The sequence below is a fragment of the Ailuropoda melanoleuca genome, chromosome 3 (genome assembly GCF_002007445.2).
Source record: "Ailuropoda melanoleuca isolate Jingjing chromosome 3, ASM200744v2, whole genome shotgun sequence".
In the NCBI taxonomy this organism is placed as follows: Eukaryota; Metazoa; Chordata; class Mammalia; order Carnivora; family Ursidae; genus Ailuropoda; species Ailuropoda melanoleuca.
This window is the reverse complement of record NC_048220.1, coordinates 43,330,184-43,344,502: the sequence shown is the minus strand read 5'-3', so window position 1 is coordinate 43,344,502 and position 14,319 is coordinate 43,330,184. Positions and strand designations below refer to the sequence as shown.

At 41.3% G+C, this 14,319-nt stretch overlaps 1 protein-coding gene across 2 annotated transcripts in view; it reads right to left on the bottom strand.

The window, feature by feature from the left end:
* RGS7BP (regulator of G protein signaling 7 binding protein) overlaps positions 1 to 14,319 on the bottom strand; it is a 107,031-nt gene that overhangs the window by 46,512 nt on the left and 46,200 nt on the right. For both annotated transcript variants that reach the window (XM_034656279.1, XM_034656280.1), the window contains exon 3: positions 1,412 to 1,542. In XM_034656279.1, the coding sequence (XP_034512170.1) occupies positions 1,412 to 1,542 (131 nt within the window). The remainder of the gene's footprint in view (positions 1 to 1,411; positions 1,543 to 14,319) is intronic.

Genomic DNA, 14,319 nt, shown 5'->3' with positions numbered 1-14,319 from the left:
ATAACAGAAGTAAAGAAGAAAACTGTTGAAAGTTCTGCCTTTAGAGGGAAAAAGGAAAAAGAAATACTCATGTTTCAAGAAAATGTTCTCCTCTCTCTGGAGCAGTGTAGCATAATCCTATTTTTAGTTCTGCCTTGTGCATATATCCGTGAATACACAAGATTTGATTTTTACAAGTACTTTGTCATGCCATTTAGTTCCCTCCAGATTCCATGCTCATTTGATTTCAAATCTCTACTTTAACTTCTTCCCTTGCAAGGTCCTTCTTTTTCCTTCCCTCCTTGAACTTTATGTTCATAACCTAGCTCAAGCCCCACCCTTTCTATAAGATTTTCCCTGAATATCACAGGGGTTACCCTCTCTGGATTTAAGTCACAGACAAAGATTACCTTCTACACATCATCCTATTCTTTTGAGCTCAAGCAAAAAGTGTTTGCATTCAGGAACTTTCCAATAAATTATTGTGCAGTGAGTGAGTAAAGAAAATATAGCTTGAATCCTCCACTAACAGAAACTTGTGGTTTCCTCCCCACCATCTGTTCTATTCCACCTGCTCCCATCATGTAATGGGCACTGGTTGGGTAGGGTGGGCTCCTCTCTTAGCTCCAGGAATGGACTTTGATTGCCTAAATCAATCGGTATAATTCCATCCCTCTGGCTAGAGCAGTTGGTTCAAGTATAGACCCATGATCCAACCTGGTCCAATCAGAATGAAGCTCAGGACATTTTCTAGTCTCTAGTGGGGAGAGATTCTCTTTATGGATCTTTTAGTATGCAGATGTGATGCCTGGAACTGTGGGAATCACTTTGCTAACGTGGGGGAAAGCAGTGTGAGGGTAAAGCCAACACCCCGGAGAAGGCCGAGTATCATTCAGTGTATGAGTCAAAAGAGTGATGAAACCACGCTAAAGTCACTGCGGTCTCGGGATGTTTCAGCCATTTTAGCCAATATATTCCTTTATAGTGTAAGTCCAGAAAAACGAGATTTTTCTGTTACTCATATGCCTCCCTATTGTTGGTTGAGTTCCCCCTATTTTTAAATCTTTGAGACATAATATGTAATTTGTCTTCTTGCAGCCAAATTCATTTAGGGAAAGAGCAGCAGTCTTGGATGGCATTTACCCCTAGTAAGACTGTTATATATTTTTGCTTGCGGTGCGGCTTGTAACCAAAGTCATGTTCACAAGTGGTAAAATGATACATTCGAGAACAGTTTCTACCACAGTTTCTGTTCAAGATGATGGGTTTTCTTAGGCACTTGGTCCTGGTATAGACTTCTTTTATTAATGTGTATCAGACATTTCCTGAACATCCATTCTAATTGCGTAGACACAGGGTGTTTGTAGACCTTTGGAAAAGAGAAGCTTTTGTTTAACGTCAGTGTTTATGGCGGTATGCTAAAGGCAGATACCTTTTCGGTGAAACTGAAGAGACCCCAGCAGACAGATGGATTTGAGCATCTCTGTTGTGTACATTTCTAAGCAGCACTGCAGCTGGATATAAAGCCGACAGATTTCTGGATGGATCTCACCATCTTCCGGGCTGCAAAAGAACGAAGGAGAAAAGCCGTGAGCATGTCTCAAGATTTCACTCCTCAGCCATTTGTCTCAGCTCCGAGGGGGGAAAGTGCTTGCTAAAGATTCCTTTAAGCCTTGTCTGTAAAATATAGGACTTCCTGCTTTCATAGCAGTGACCAATGTCACAGTTCTTACATAAGCGTCTTTCTGACTAATAGCTCTTAATTTTTTTTTCTCCCCTTTCAGTAGCAGATTTCTGCTGGGAGCTTAAAATCATAAATGTTTTAAGTAATTGAAAGTATCAGACATTTTCCATTTAAGCATTGAAACAAATTTCCAAAATATATTTAAGTCATAAGACTCTCCTAGCCTGGAAGAAGAGATTAAAAACTCTTATTTTTAGAGAAACTAACGAAGAGCTATTCAATTACCAATTATGAGAGCTTTTTAATATGAAGGCCCTAGAATAATATGATTGGAGAGCTGAGATATCAATTATTTTGATCAAGGTCTTTTGTCTCAGTCTGAAGGATATTCCTTTATTGTTTGCTATGGTTAATTTATGAAAGGCCAACTGATTTTAATGAAAACATAAAAATTTTATGAAAAAGGAAAATAATACAATTCTAATAATTATACTTAACAATCTAAAGCTAATTAATTACTGAACTTATGCTCTAAAATTTATTCTGAAGTCCTTGAGCCTTTCTCTGTTGACTATGATAAAATGTATAAATGGGGGGTTCTGGGTGGTTCAGTCAGTTAAGCATCTACTTTTGGCTCAGGTCATGATCTGGGGGTCCTGGGATTGAGCCCCTGTCGGGGCTCCCTGCTCAGTGGGGAGTCTGCTTCTCCCTGTCCTCTGTCTTCCCCTCCTCCTCCCTCCCCTGCTCATGCTGTCTCTCTCTCAAATAAATAAATAACATCTTTAAAAAAATGTATAAATGGGAATATGTAAAACATGGGTGATCACTTTTATTTTTATTAAGGGAATTGTTAGTTGTCATTAAAACTATATGGCATTAAAATAGCATGTGTTGAATAAAGCAACTTAAATTTAGAGATACATTAGAAACGGAAGTAGCCTACAAGTGAGCTCTGTCCCGTGTCCTAATGTGTTATCTTTACTTCTATCCCTGTTCATTTAGAATGCAATGAAATCTGATTAAGTAATGCAGCATTTGGATTTGATTCCTTTATAAAGTGGTTGCTGGCAAAATCTGAGGGGCAATTATCAGAAAAGAATGATGACTTGATTTGTATTTAAGCTCTGGACTCACAGTAAAAGGAATTTGCATTTACGCAGCACTTTACAATGATAATCAATTTTCATTTTCCATACTTAGTAGATGAACCAGAGTTTATCTAACTATCTGGCTTATGTAACAGAAAAATGCACCATTTTTTGCCTCAGTACTATCGATGCCTGCCTCCTATGTCGGAACAAAGTGCCTCAAAAGAGCTTACATGCAAAATTTGGCTTTCTCCAGAAAACGTTAGTTAACAACGTTAGTTTCTCCTTTGTGTCTCATGGGTCCAGCCCTAGGCCAATGTTGGAAACAAGTGTCTCTTTTGCAAAAGTCCCGGATTTTCTTTCGGAGCTTCCTCCCACAGGTGCCTTTCACCCTGAAGCTGTCCTCCTGCTCCCCGGGGTTCTTCCCCGCCCCGTTCCACCTCCACCTCCACGTCTCCTTACTTCATATCTTCAGCCTTTAAAATGTCTCTGACTGTGTTCCATCCCTTCAAGGTTCTGCTAGACTCTGGAGGAATAGCGGGCATTAACAGTTCATATAATAGAAAGTGATGTTTGTATATTACCTGCTAATACGTTGATTTTGATAGGAAAATCTGAAGATAAGTGTCTCATCCCTAAGGCAGGCTAGAGGAAAAAAATATTTTAAGGCAGGCACGTTTCTCCTGTGCTGCTACATTATCCCAAAATAGCTGCCTCTTTTCACCTGTGTATAACATTGGCCCTGGCAGCACACAGGCACACACTGAAAGCAAGAAAGCAAGAAAGAAAGCAAGCAAGAAAGCAAGAAAGAAAGAAAGAAAGAGAAAAAGAAAGAAAAGAAAAGAAATCTATGATAAATCTGTGGTATCTATTGTACATTTGCTGTGTGGGACAGTTAGTCACTGTAATATCATTTCAAGTCATGGGTATTCTTATTTTCAGAAGTACAAAATATGTGCCTGGTGGTTAGTTCCCAAAATATGCAAACTCATATGTAGGTGACATTTTATGTAATTTAAACAAATGATTACCATATTAAGGTATCAAAAGAACCAGTGTATTTTATTATCTTACAGCTAGACAGTGAGCGATAACGCTGTGTACTTAGTTCTCCTGAAAAAGGCAAGTCAGGACAGAGATTAAAATGCCTAATTCATAACATTCCCTCAGGTGCCATCTCCCTAACGCCTCTGTCACCGGGGGGGGGATTCTCGAAACTGTGGAAGCGTTTTGTCCTTGCTAGATGTTATGGGAAGGAACGGAATAGTTTCCACCAGAAATATAATCTGCCCAACAGAAATTAATCGATATTAAGGTTGCATTATCATTTTCCCGGTTCAAAAATTCAAACGTGTCCTTGCAGAGTATCCTGTAATACCTTGGAAATCGAAGTACGAAGGAAGAAGTTAGTGGAAGAGCAGTGGAAAAGTTAACATGTCATTCATGTTAGTGTTTCATGAGATGCCTTGATCACTAAATGTTCATTAAAAGACAGCATGTCAGATGACTTATAATATGTCTAATGTTATAAGCAGGGGCCTGAAATACATTTTTGATAAGCATTAAGATCATGTAGATTATTTTCATAACGAATAAGAGGTAAAGTTAGAGCAGGGAAAATGCGGCAAAACCCAAGTAAACAGCAGTGTAAAAGCTTGAAAACTTTCTAAAGATCAATTAGAAGGCCTGAGGAAGAATTTGCATTAAGAAAGAATTAGGCCTATGACTCCCTCCAGCAACTGGAAGCAATTTAACTGGGCAATAACTTTACCACGTATCACTTAAGCTTCATCTAAATGGATTCACTCTTATTCATAACAAGTTTCGGTCTAAGAGAGTCACCCCTGTCCTGTGGTGGTGCCCACTGAATTCAGTCAAAGGCATTTGACAGGTTAGTGACTAGTTTGTGCTTATTTACTTATTTTTCTTTTCTTTTTTCTTAAAGCTTTTATTTATTTATTTGACAGAGATAGAGACAGCCAGCAAGAGAGGGAACACAAGCAGGGGGAGTGGGAGAGGAAGAAGCAGGCTCATAGGGGAGGAGCCTGATGTGGGGCTCGATCCCAGAGCACCGGGATCACGTCCTGAGCCAAAGGCAGACGCTTAATGACTGAGCCACCCAGGCACCCCTAAAGATATGCCACCCAGGCGCCCCTATTTACTTATTTTTCTATTGAGCATAAGTCAAGAGCCAACCTGGTCATTTTGATGAATTTGAAAGTCTTAGTATTAATGGAAAACATCCTAAAGATTAACTTCAACAATATTCAATGATTTGGAGCTCAGGTTGAAGACAAAATCATTTAAATAACTGTCAAATAATGAATCTTTCAATCAACTCCTGAAGGAGGAGAATCAAGATTTGACGTCTTAATCACACGGCTTCAGAAGCCTGAACTAGTATAGTAATAGGGGGATAGAAATATAAATACTGCCTGAGATGCCCCTTGATAATGCAAGTGTGGATATACTTGGAGGATGTTCTTGTTTGGTAAGTCAGAAGTAATATGATAAACACCCGACAACGGCTAAAATTAAAAAGACTGAAAATGCCAGATGTTGCTGATGATGTGGGCAACAGAGACTCTCATTGTCGATGGGAGTTAAAACAGTACAACTGCCTTGAAAAGGGTTCGGGAAGTTTCTTATGACACTAAACATATACAGACTTATGACCTGGCAATTCCATTTCTAGGTATTTAACAAGAGCAATGAAAACATATTCACAGAAAGATCTCTATAAGACTGTTCAGGGTAGTTTTATTTAGAATATCTAGAAACTGCAAATAGCCCAGGTGTCCGTCTAGAGGAAAGTGGATAAAGAAACCAGTATATTCTTACAATAGAGTAATGCTCAACATTTAAAAGGAGTAAACTCCTGATACACAAAACAGCATGAATGAATCTCAAACACACGATCTTGAGTGAGAGAATCCTTACACCAAAGAGTAAATACTGTATGACCCCATTTATATGCAGTTCTAGAAAGATAAAACTGTCAGTGATAAAGATGAGAATAGTGGTGAGGAGGGAATCTGGGAAGTGGCATGAGGAGAAGGAACTTTCTGGGCTGGGAGTAATATTCCGTATCTAGATAGAGGTTTGAGTTACATGGGTGTATACATTTGGCAAAACTTGTTGGATGGTACACTTAAGATTTGTATATTTGGTTATATGCAAATTTTACTTAAAAAAATAAGAACAATTGAACTCTTAATTAATGATATGCAAGCCAACCTATTTAAGGGCAAACTTTACTCGTATCTGCAGCTTCAGAAAAATAATACGGGTTGCTGGTTGGATAGAGGAATGGACAGACGGGTTGATATGCGGTAAAGCAAGTATAATAGAATGTTAATTGTAGAATCTAGATGATGGGTATTTACTTGATGTGCAAGGATTTATGGTTCTGCAAATAATTACATGGCATAAATTGAACAAATCAAGCTTTTGAGTGTGAAGGTCAAGTTCCGGAGTGGACACACTAGGCATTTTAGTTGGGAAATGCTCTGGCCCTGTATCTGTCCACTCTTTGGTTGAGGTTGCCAGATTTTGGTGTTCTAGTGAGCTGCTACCAGCTTTTTAAAAACCAGCAAAATGCTTGTTGTTTTGAAAGTCTGTGCCCAGTGTCATGGTTTGTATATTCAGTTGAAGGCAGCAAGGCATAAAAACAGCAGAGTGGGTCTGGAGTCAGAAAACTCGGCTCTAAATATAGACTTCGCTGCTTAGAACTGTGATCCTAGGAAAACCACATTAACTTCTCTGAGACTCAGTTTCCTCAGCTGAGAAATAGGGGTAACGGCTGTTCGTGACTGAAATACCTCAAGGGGCTTGCAAGGATCCAATGAGATCATGTGTGGGAAAACAAGTAAGAGCTGTGAAGGATTGTTCGAAGTTGGCTGCCACCCATCTTAACACATCAAAGTTGTGTTTATGTAGCTTTAAGCTGGAGTGTAGTCTTTGGTTTTAAAAATTATCTGTTATTCTGTAACATTCTTTATTTGCTTACAGTTCCCAAATATGGACTTTGGTTAAATAAACATGCCATTAGGCTGAGAAAAGAAGGTGTGACCCCATTGACAACCCCTCAGCATTTCACAGACTTGGGTGATGACAGATGAACACTTGGACTTTGCCAGCTCCCGGAGACGGAAACCAGAACTCGTGCTTGCAGCAGACAGAGCCCAGTTTCTCTTTTCAGAATCACTTCTGTTGCCGGCAAGGGAAGACTCAGGGAGCCAAACGGCATGAGGGAAGGGGATGATATCCTTTGCTTTATTCTTCAGAGCAAATAGCTAGGGAGGATGGGGATTAAGCGACTTACCCGAGGAGGTCTCTGAGTACCCCCAGTGGTTTCCCCTCAGATGGATTCCACTTAACAACAGTAGACCCTGGTTCTGGGTCAAAGGCTGTGACAGATGCAGAGGCCTGCCTTCCTAGATTTTCCGCGGAGACTTCTCAAGGTGGCTTCATATTATAAGTGATCAATGGATAGTTAGAGGACAGAGAAGGCACGTGTGTGTGTGTGTGTGTGTGTGTGTGTGTGTGTGTGTGTGTCTATGTCCCAGTTATTATTTTAGGTTTCAAATTCTTAAGCATAATTACAGGGTCTAGCCAACTTCATAAAAACAGAATAGGAGCTGAGCACCCACTAAATGACTACACTTATTTTATACCAAAATAAGCATTGCAATAAAAAGAGGAGCCCATTTAGGGGGCCTGGGTGGCTCAGTCGGTTATGCCTCTGACTTTGACCCAGGTCATGACCTCAGGGTCCTGGGATTGAGCCCCAGGTCAGGCTCTGCACTCAGTGGGGCGCCTACTTGTCTCTCTCTCCCTCTCCTGCCCCCCGCCCAGCCCCACTCATGCTCTCTCTCTCTCAGATAAATAAATAAAATCTCTAAAAAAATTAAAAAAAAAAAAGAGGAGCCTAGTTAATTAGAAGAACAGAAGCAAGGCATTTTTCAAGGTATCTATGTGTATAACAGTTGACTTTCCCTCTTGTCTCCATTTTTCTCATAAACTTTCTTTGGTGAGTTTTCACGAAACTTGTGTTTTCGGTTGCAGTCTCTTTCATGATCTTCCTAGAGAGTCCTAGCAAGTTTGGTTTCCCCAGGAGCCTTTGAAGAAGTCATTGCAGTAACTCCCCTCCCCTGCCAGCAGGTCATGCCATGGGAACACAGGGCTCCCGGATTCCCTCACCACTGAACCAGACCTGGGATCAGAGTGCCCTGAAGCTGTATGGGTTCAGTCAGAAATGAAACTTGATTTTTAACAGCAAAGTGAAATCTGACGTGCACCTTAATTATCTGTGGGTGGTTTCTTCAGATACCTTTATGCAAAGCTTGGGAGCCAGAGGGGCCAGCCACTTTTCTGACTTAGGGCTGTGTTCTGGTCTCCATTTGCCTGCGGCTTCTGGTTTGCCCTCTGGCGGGACCTTTGACATTTCCCCATGAGCCAGAAGGGAGAGTGGATAAATAATGGTTAGCATTACTGAGCACCTTATTCATTTTTTTTTTCCATTTAAAGAGTAAAAACTGTAGTTAAACACTTAGAAAATCAGTAGCTATCCGTTTCCTGACGTTAGGATACTTATAAAGAAGACTAAGAATATGACTATTGAATTATAAGTCATCTTTTATTTATTTTAAATGTTACTGTGTAAGCATTCCTGGGGAGGGGTGGGAAGAGGTGGTGACTTCTGTGGTGATTGTGAAGGGACTTTCCGGGCATTTCTCGGGGAGTTAGAGTTGAAGGAGTTAACGGGCTGCCCATTATGACTTCCTTTGCTCGAGACTCGTGTTTATCGATTAGGGGAAAGCTAACATTAACAAAGCAATATTTCCTCACTCTCCAAAAAGAAATATCTTTCTTATCCTGTCTTGGCCTGCTTCCCCGCCCTTTATCCTTTTTGGCTTGAGAATCTCTTGGAACTTCCATTTTTCCTCTCTGATTCTCGCAATGTTTTTCTCTTTATGGTCTCTGGTTGGGAGTCATACAGGGTCTGCAAACAGTTCTTTAGGTCCTGGTCTCCAAGATCTTGTGATTCGGACAGACTCACCGAGAGAGGCGTGTGGCTGATAGACTCTGAGTCCTGGATTCTTGACTCTCTGCTGGGATGACAATCAGCGGGGGGTTACGTGCTTCCAACAGAGCCCAAGCCCCCTGACTTTAGCTAGGATCAGTTTAATTTTAAATATAGATTTTTGTGTACATATCTAAATTTATATTTAAATTAAATAAGCATATGTACGTTTTCACATTATAATTGGGAAATATTTTTTGCATCGAAAATCAAGATTTTCATCCTCTAATGGTTACTGTTTTCACCTGATACCAATGATCTTCAAAGGTCAATTATCATTCAATTATCGTGTGTTACACTGGAAAGAATTCAGCTCATTACTTTTCATTATATTCAAAGTCTGGGTCATTAATTGCAGCTTGCAGTTAATTCCTGCTTTTATCCCCTGAAATTTTAGGGCTCAGTATATTCAACTGTTGGTTTATCTAAATGGCATTCAGCCCTTCATTCTTAACCATGTCATTAATTTAGGGGATGTCATATTTCCCTTTAGCTAAAACTATGGGCTTCATCGATCTAGCCAAAATGATAACACAGTCTTAAAATAACCTTAGATAACTTGGCTGACCAAATTTAACTCTTTCAGCTTATCCAAAAGAGAGTTTTTGAGAACTCATCTCCTTTAACTGTAACAGCACGAAATGATCAATACTTGAATAAGTAATGATGATGTATCAGTTGTATAGTAGAGAATAATGGTCACATCCATTGTTGTCAGTGCCAAAGGCCTCCTCCTATACGTGAGAAGCTATTTAGGGTGCTGGTCTGAAGGGTGGCAAAAGACGACGAGAGTCCAAAATATGGCTCATACAGGCCTGAAATTATTCTTTTTTAGCCTCATAAAAGGATTAAACCAGGGAGGCTCTTTGGGGGGGGGATTCAGGATTAGGGTAGAAAGTTGGCATCTGTGGTATCTGTTTTTCATCTTATAACAGCAGCAGATACACAGAGCTTCTGCGGTGTGCTAGAACTTCAGTTTAGCCCTCTGGGTCATTCTTGCGTTGACGTGAAGGATTTTGAGAAGCGTGAAGAGTTCCTGAGCATTTTGCAGTTTACTTTTGCAGCTTCAGACTCTTACCCAAGACCAGGGGTGCTTTAAATATTAGATCCAATAGGATTCTGTGGGGTTATTCTTTCTGTTGGCATGCAATGATAATTTGTGTTTTTTGCGGAGCTCTCAAAAGATGACACTTCATGCCAGTATGGCCGTGCGCATTTCTAGGTGGATGTGACAGCTTCTTGCTGCAAAAAAAGGCAAAAGCTTCATGCAAACCGATGAGACCAGTATCTGTATATGTGGAAAATATCATAATCTGCCAGTTTTCCACTGGAAAGTTTATCTTATTTATCTCTATAACGTCCAACATTTAACAGACGTTAACAGTTAACAGCTATGTCTGATACATAGCAGGTTCTTAGAGAGTCCCCCAAAGTGGCTTTAAACAACACAGTGTCTCCAGGGTGTAAGGAGTCAGAAGGCTGGGGTTACACTGCTGGCTCTGCCTGTTCAGCTCCATTTCACTGGGAGAGATCAGTTCCTTAACAGTTTCTTTTCTTGCAGGCCCCCCCTTCTTTTCTTTAAGCTATTGTGTAGCGGTAACACGTATTAGTAGACCCTTTCTGCAGGTAAGAAGAAAGAGGAAAAGATGACTTAGCCCAATGCCAGAGGTATCCATTATTATCATTTTGGTCTATTTCCTTCCAGACTGACATCCTCAGGAGCAGGAAGTTTTTCTGTTATTTCTGGTTTCCAGACCCCTAGCATAGTGCCTGGTTCATTGGAGGCTCTCACTCCCTGTTTTTGGAAATGGATCAAGCTGAAAGTGGTTTGGGATTTATATCTCGATTTCATGACTTATAACTGTGACCTTGGGCAAGTTCCTCAAATTCTTGCTGCCTGAAATACTAAATTAGGATAGTAATACCTACTTCATACAGTACTGAAAATATTTAAGTCAAGCCATATATGGGAATTGTGTGATTATAACAAGCACAAATGAACAGAAGTGTTTCAGGGAAGCAATTCTTGCACTTTACGCCTCGACATCCTTATGCCTTTGTCACAGACCTTCTTCTTCCTTATTAATTCAAATCATATTTAGTGATTTCCCATTATTCACAAAGGGTGAATCTGGGAGAAAAAGAGGGAAGTGTTACATCTTCTGGAGTCCTTTTTTCCAGAGTTCATGTAATCTTCTGTTATTATCCTATGGTGTTTTTATTTGATGATAACATGCTATTAAGTGTCCGCTGAGACAAATTAATTTTTCTAAACAGTGATAGCAAACTTGAAGTCTTTATTCCTTCCTTCCAGTATCATTTTACTGCCATCGAATTTTCAACTAAATGGCTCCCACGTGGAGATCTACATATAATTTCCCCCTTCTCTCATTTTTTTTTTAAAGATTTTATTATTTATTTATTTGACAGAGACAGGAGACAGAGACAGCCAGCGAGAGAGGAAACACAAGCAGGGGGAGTGGGAGAGGAAGAAGCAGGCTCATAGCAGAGGAGCCTGATGTGGGGCTCGATCCCACAACGCCGGGATCACGCCCTGAGCCGAAGGCAGACGCTTAACCGCTGTGCCACCCAGGCGCCCCGACCCCCCCCTTCTCTCTTAATGATGAAGTATAATGTACTGTTAGGTGAAACGAAATGAAAGGACTCGGCACCTCGGCCAGTAGTTACAGTGCAAAAACAAAAATAGCTCTTCCAGGCAGACAGACATATGGGCGGGAGGAAATAGCGATTAACGAATGTTTAGGTCAGTGTGTCCAATAAAGGCATTACTTTTGGTTTTCAAAATCGCATAGGTTATGTAAGATCATTGGCCTGAGCAAGGAAAAAAAAAAGGGTTTGTGAACTTCACAGACAAAAGACCTGAGGGCAGGAATACGATTTACTCCTTTCTGGCATTGGATTCAGCGTTAGCAACATACAACATAGCTCACCTTTCCTGGGAGGTGATTATGTGCCAGATAACCACGCGAAGCTCTTAACGTCTCATTTCATTCTCACAATGAGTCTGTGGAGTGCGTAGTATCCTTATCCTTAATTTACAGAGCGAAGGAACTGAGCCTGAAGAGAGGTTATGGGACTTCCTCAAGGTCACACAGATAGTAAGTGCGGTGATAAGACTCAAACCTGGATTGATGCTTTCAGCTGCTGTGTACTAGAACTCAGTGCTCAGGAACCGAGCTATACTTATGTGTTTGTTCTGCCATGCACAGTTTTGGAGAGCATACTTTATGCACATATTATGCTAAGAAGGAAATAATCTATTTTTTTTCTTTTTCTTTGTTGAGCTCCTAAATTTTCGTTGCTTAAAAGCCAGCCCTACTCCTAGTTCCTCCACTTTTCCATTTATAATAAGTGCACAGCGGTGTTTTCTGGGTAGCGCAGGAATACATAAGACAAAGGGAGCGTAAGTGTGTAACGCAGGAGGCCCGCCGGGCTAGTGCAAGCTGGTATGTGTGGGGGAGAGAGGGGCGAGCACAGAGTGCTTCCCCAGACCCCAAAGATTCCTCCATCCAAGTAGAGCAGCGGGAGTGGGAAAAGGACATGGCAAGGACTGGACACAGAATCCTCTTTCTAGCTCTTTGTACCCTTTCTTGCATGCGCATCTGATCAATGCGCTGAGGGGTGTGGGAAGGTGCCATTGATGCTGTTCATGGGCTATCACTGGTCTCTCCTTTGTTCAAGGACAGGCAGAGAGTCCAGGATACAACACAGAGGGCTCTTTTTCTCACTTTACTGGGAATGTGAGAGTTCTCTGCACAACAGGAGAGATAAGCACTATAAATTATGTGCAAAGCATTTTAGAACTAAGGAGAAAAATATATTAAGACAAATGTATGACATTATTGGTGGCTAATAGCTCAGTTGGATTTAAAGCATAAGTGTTTTTAAATGTTATACAAGTGGTCTTCAGACTTTGTATATCATGCGTCCCTGTCGATGACAAAATTAAACACGAACTCCTAATATCCCATATGTATTTGTTGATAAATTATACATATGCAGCAATACATGTTACATATTTAAAAATGCACAAAAAATTGAAATTAGAAATGGAGACTATGAAATTCAAAGTTCTAGTATCTTCCTTCAGATCGTCTTGTACATGTCACTTTGAAGCTCACGGGCTTCAATCGGAAGCTCCCAAACTTGAATGAACATTAGAATCACCCGAAAGGTTTGTGAAGCCACAGAACGCTGGGCGCTGTCCCTAGAGTTTCCAGTTCAGTGGGTCTAGTCTGGAGCCTGGTTATTTGATTTCTGGTAAGTTCCCAGCTGATTCAGGAACCACACTTTGTGAAGCAGTGGGATAGCTTATTACAGCCATACCCTCTAGGGAAGGCATCCAACATCCAAAGGAAAGCAGTAGTAATGTTAGCGTGCCAGTGGTAAGGCTGACATTTAAAGCAGACGACCCTATAGGGTGCCCCCAAATCATGACACACAGCTGCAGATCCTACTGCCTTACACAAAAGAGTAGCTTCAGGAAACATCCCGGCACATTTCAGGCCCACGGGAGAACAATGTTTTCAGGTAACATTCAGGATACACATTAGGGAAATGTTAGTAAGTGGACCCAGACCCACACCGTAGCTCAACTTAAGCAGATGGAAGACCATGGGAGGTTCTGGGACCGCAGCAATAGGGCCTCCTGCATCACAAGCACCCCTGGGAAGTCAAGCCTTGCTTGGCATGTTCTTCTGAGAGGCCTCCTGAAGGGTGTGCATTCAAGTTGCAAATCGTATTTTGTTCACGCTCCACGTTTTACTGGGCCCGGTTTTATCCTCATTTTAAAAACGTCTTGTTATATAAATTTTACTTCACTGTGGCCTTCTTTCATTTCCTGTCCCATAACTCATGTCGTAACACCCTTAGAATGAACTGGCATCTGACTGCAAATCAAAGGAAATGTGGCAACACCCACTTTACAAATTAGTATGTGAGTTCACAGACAGCCCCACGTGGTGAGGCCACCATGTTCCAGGGAAGGGCAAGGGCAGGAGCAATACACTCAGAGGCTCTCTGCCTCCTGCTCTGAGCAGGTCACTTACAGGGATGCTCATTTGGAAGCAAGTGGGAAAGGCAGAGAACGTACAAAGGCGCAGTCTAGCTCACGCCACTAAAATACCGGAGATCCCAGCAGATAAATGGACGAAAATTGCTTGGAGGATGCGAGACTGCAGCATCACTAAGGGCCTGCGGTGGTGAGCAGGGAGAAGGACAGCTCCTGTCTGTCTTTGTTCAGGGTAAAAATCCTGCTTGTTCTCTCCCCACCTGCTGTAAAGAGCGCTTGTACCAGGGCTGGGAAACACCGTTCAGCAGAGCGTTAACAGGGAAATTGGAAAAGTTGATCTAGACAGGAAATGAAAGAATAATAGAAAACAGAGGGAAAGGACCAAGAGGGGACAAATCTGTGGGGGTACGTATGGGAACTTAACTGCATTTCACTAGTGTGGAAGTTTCCA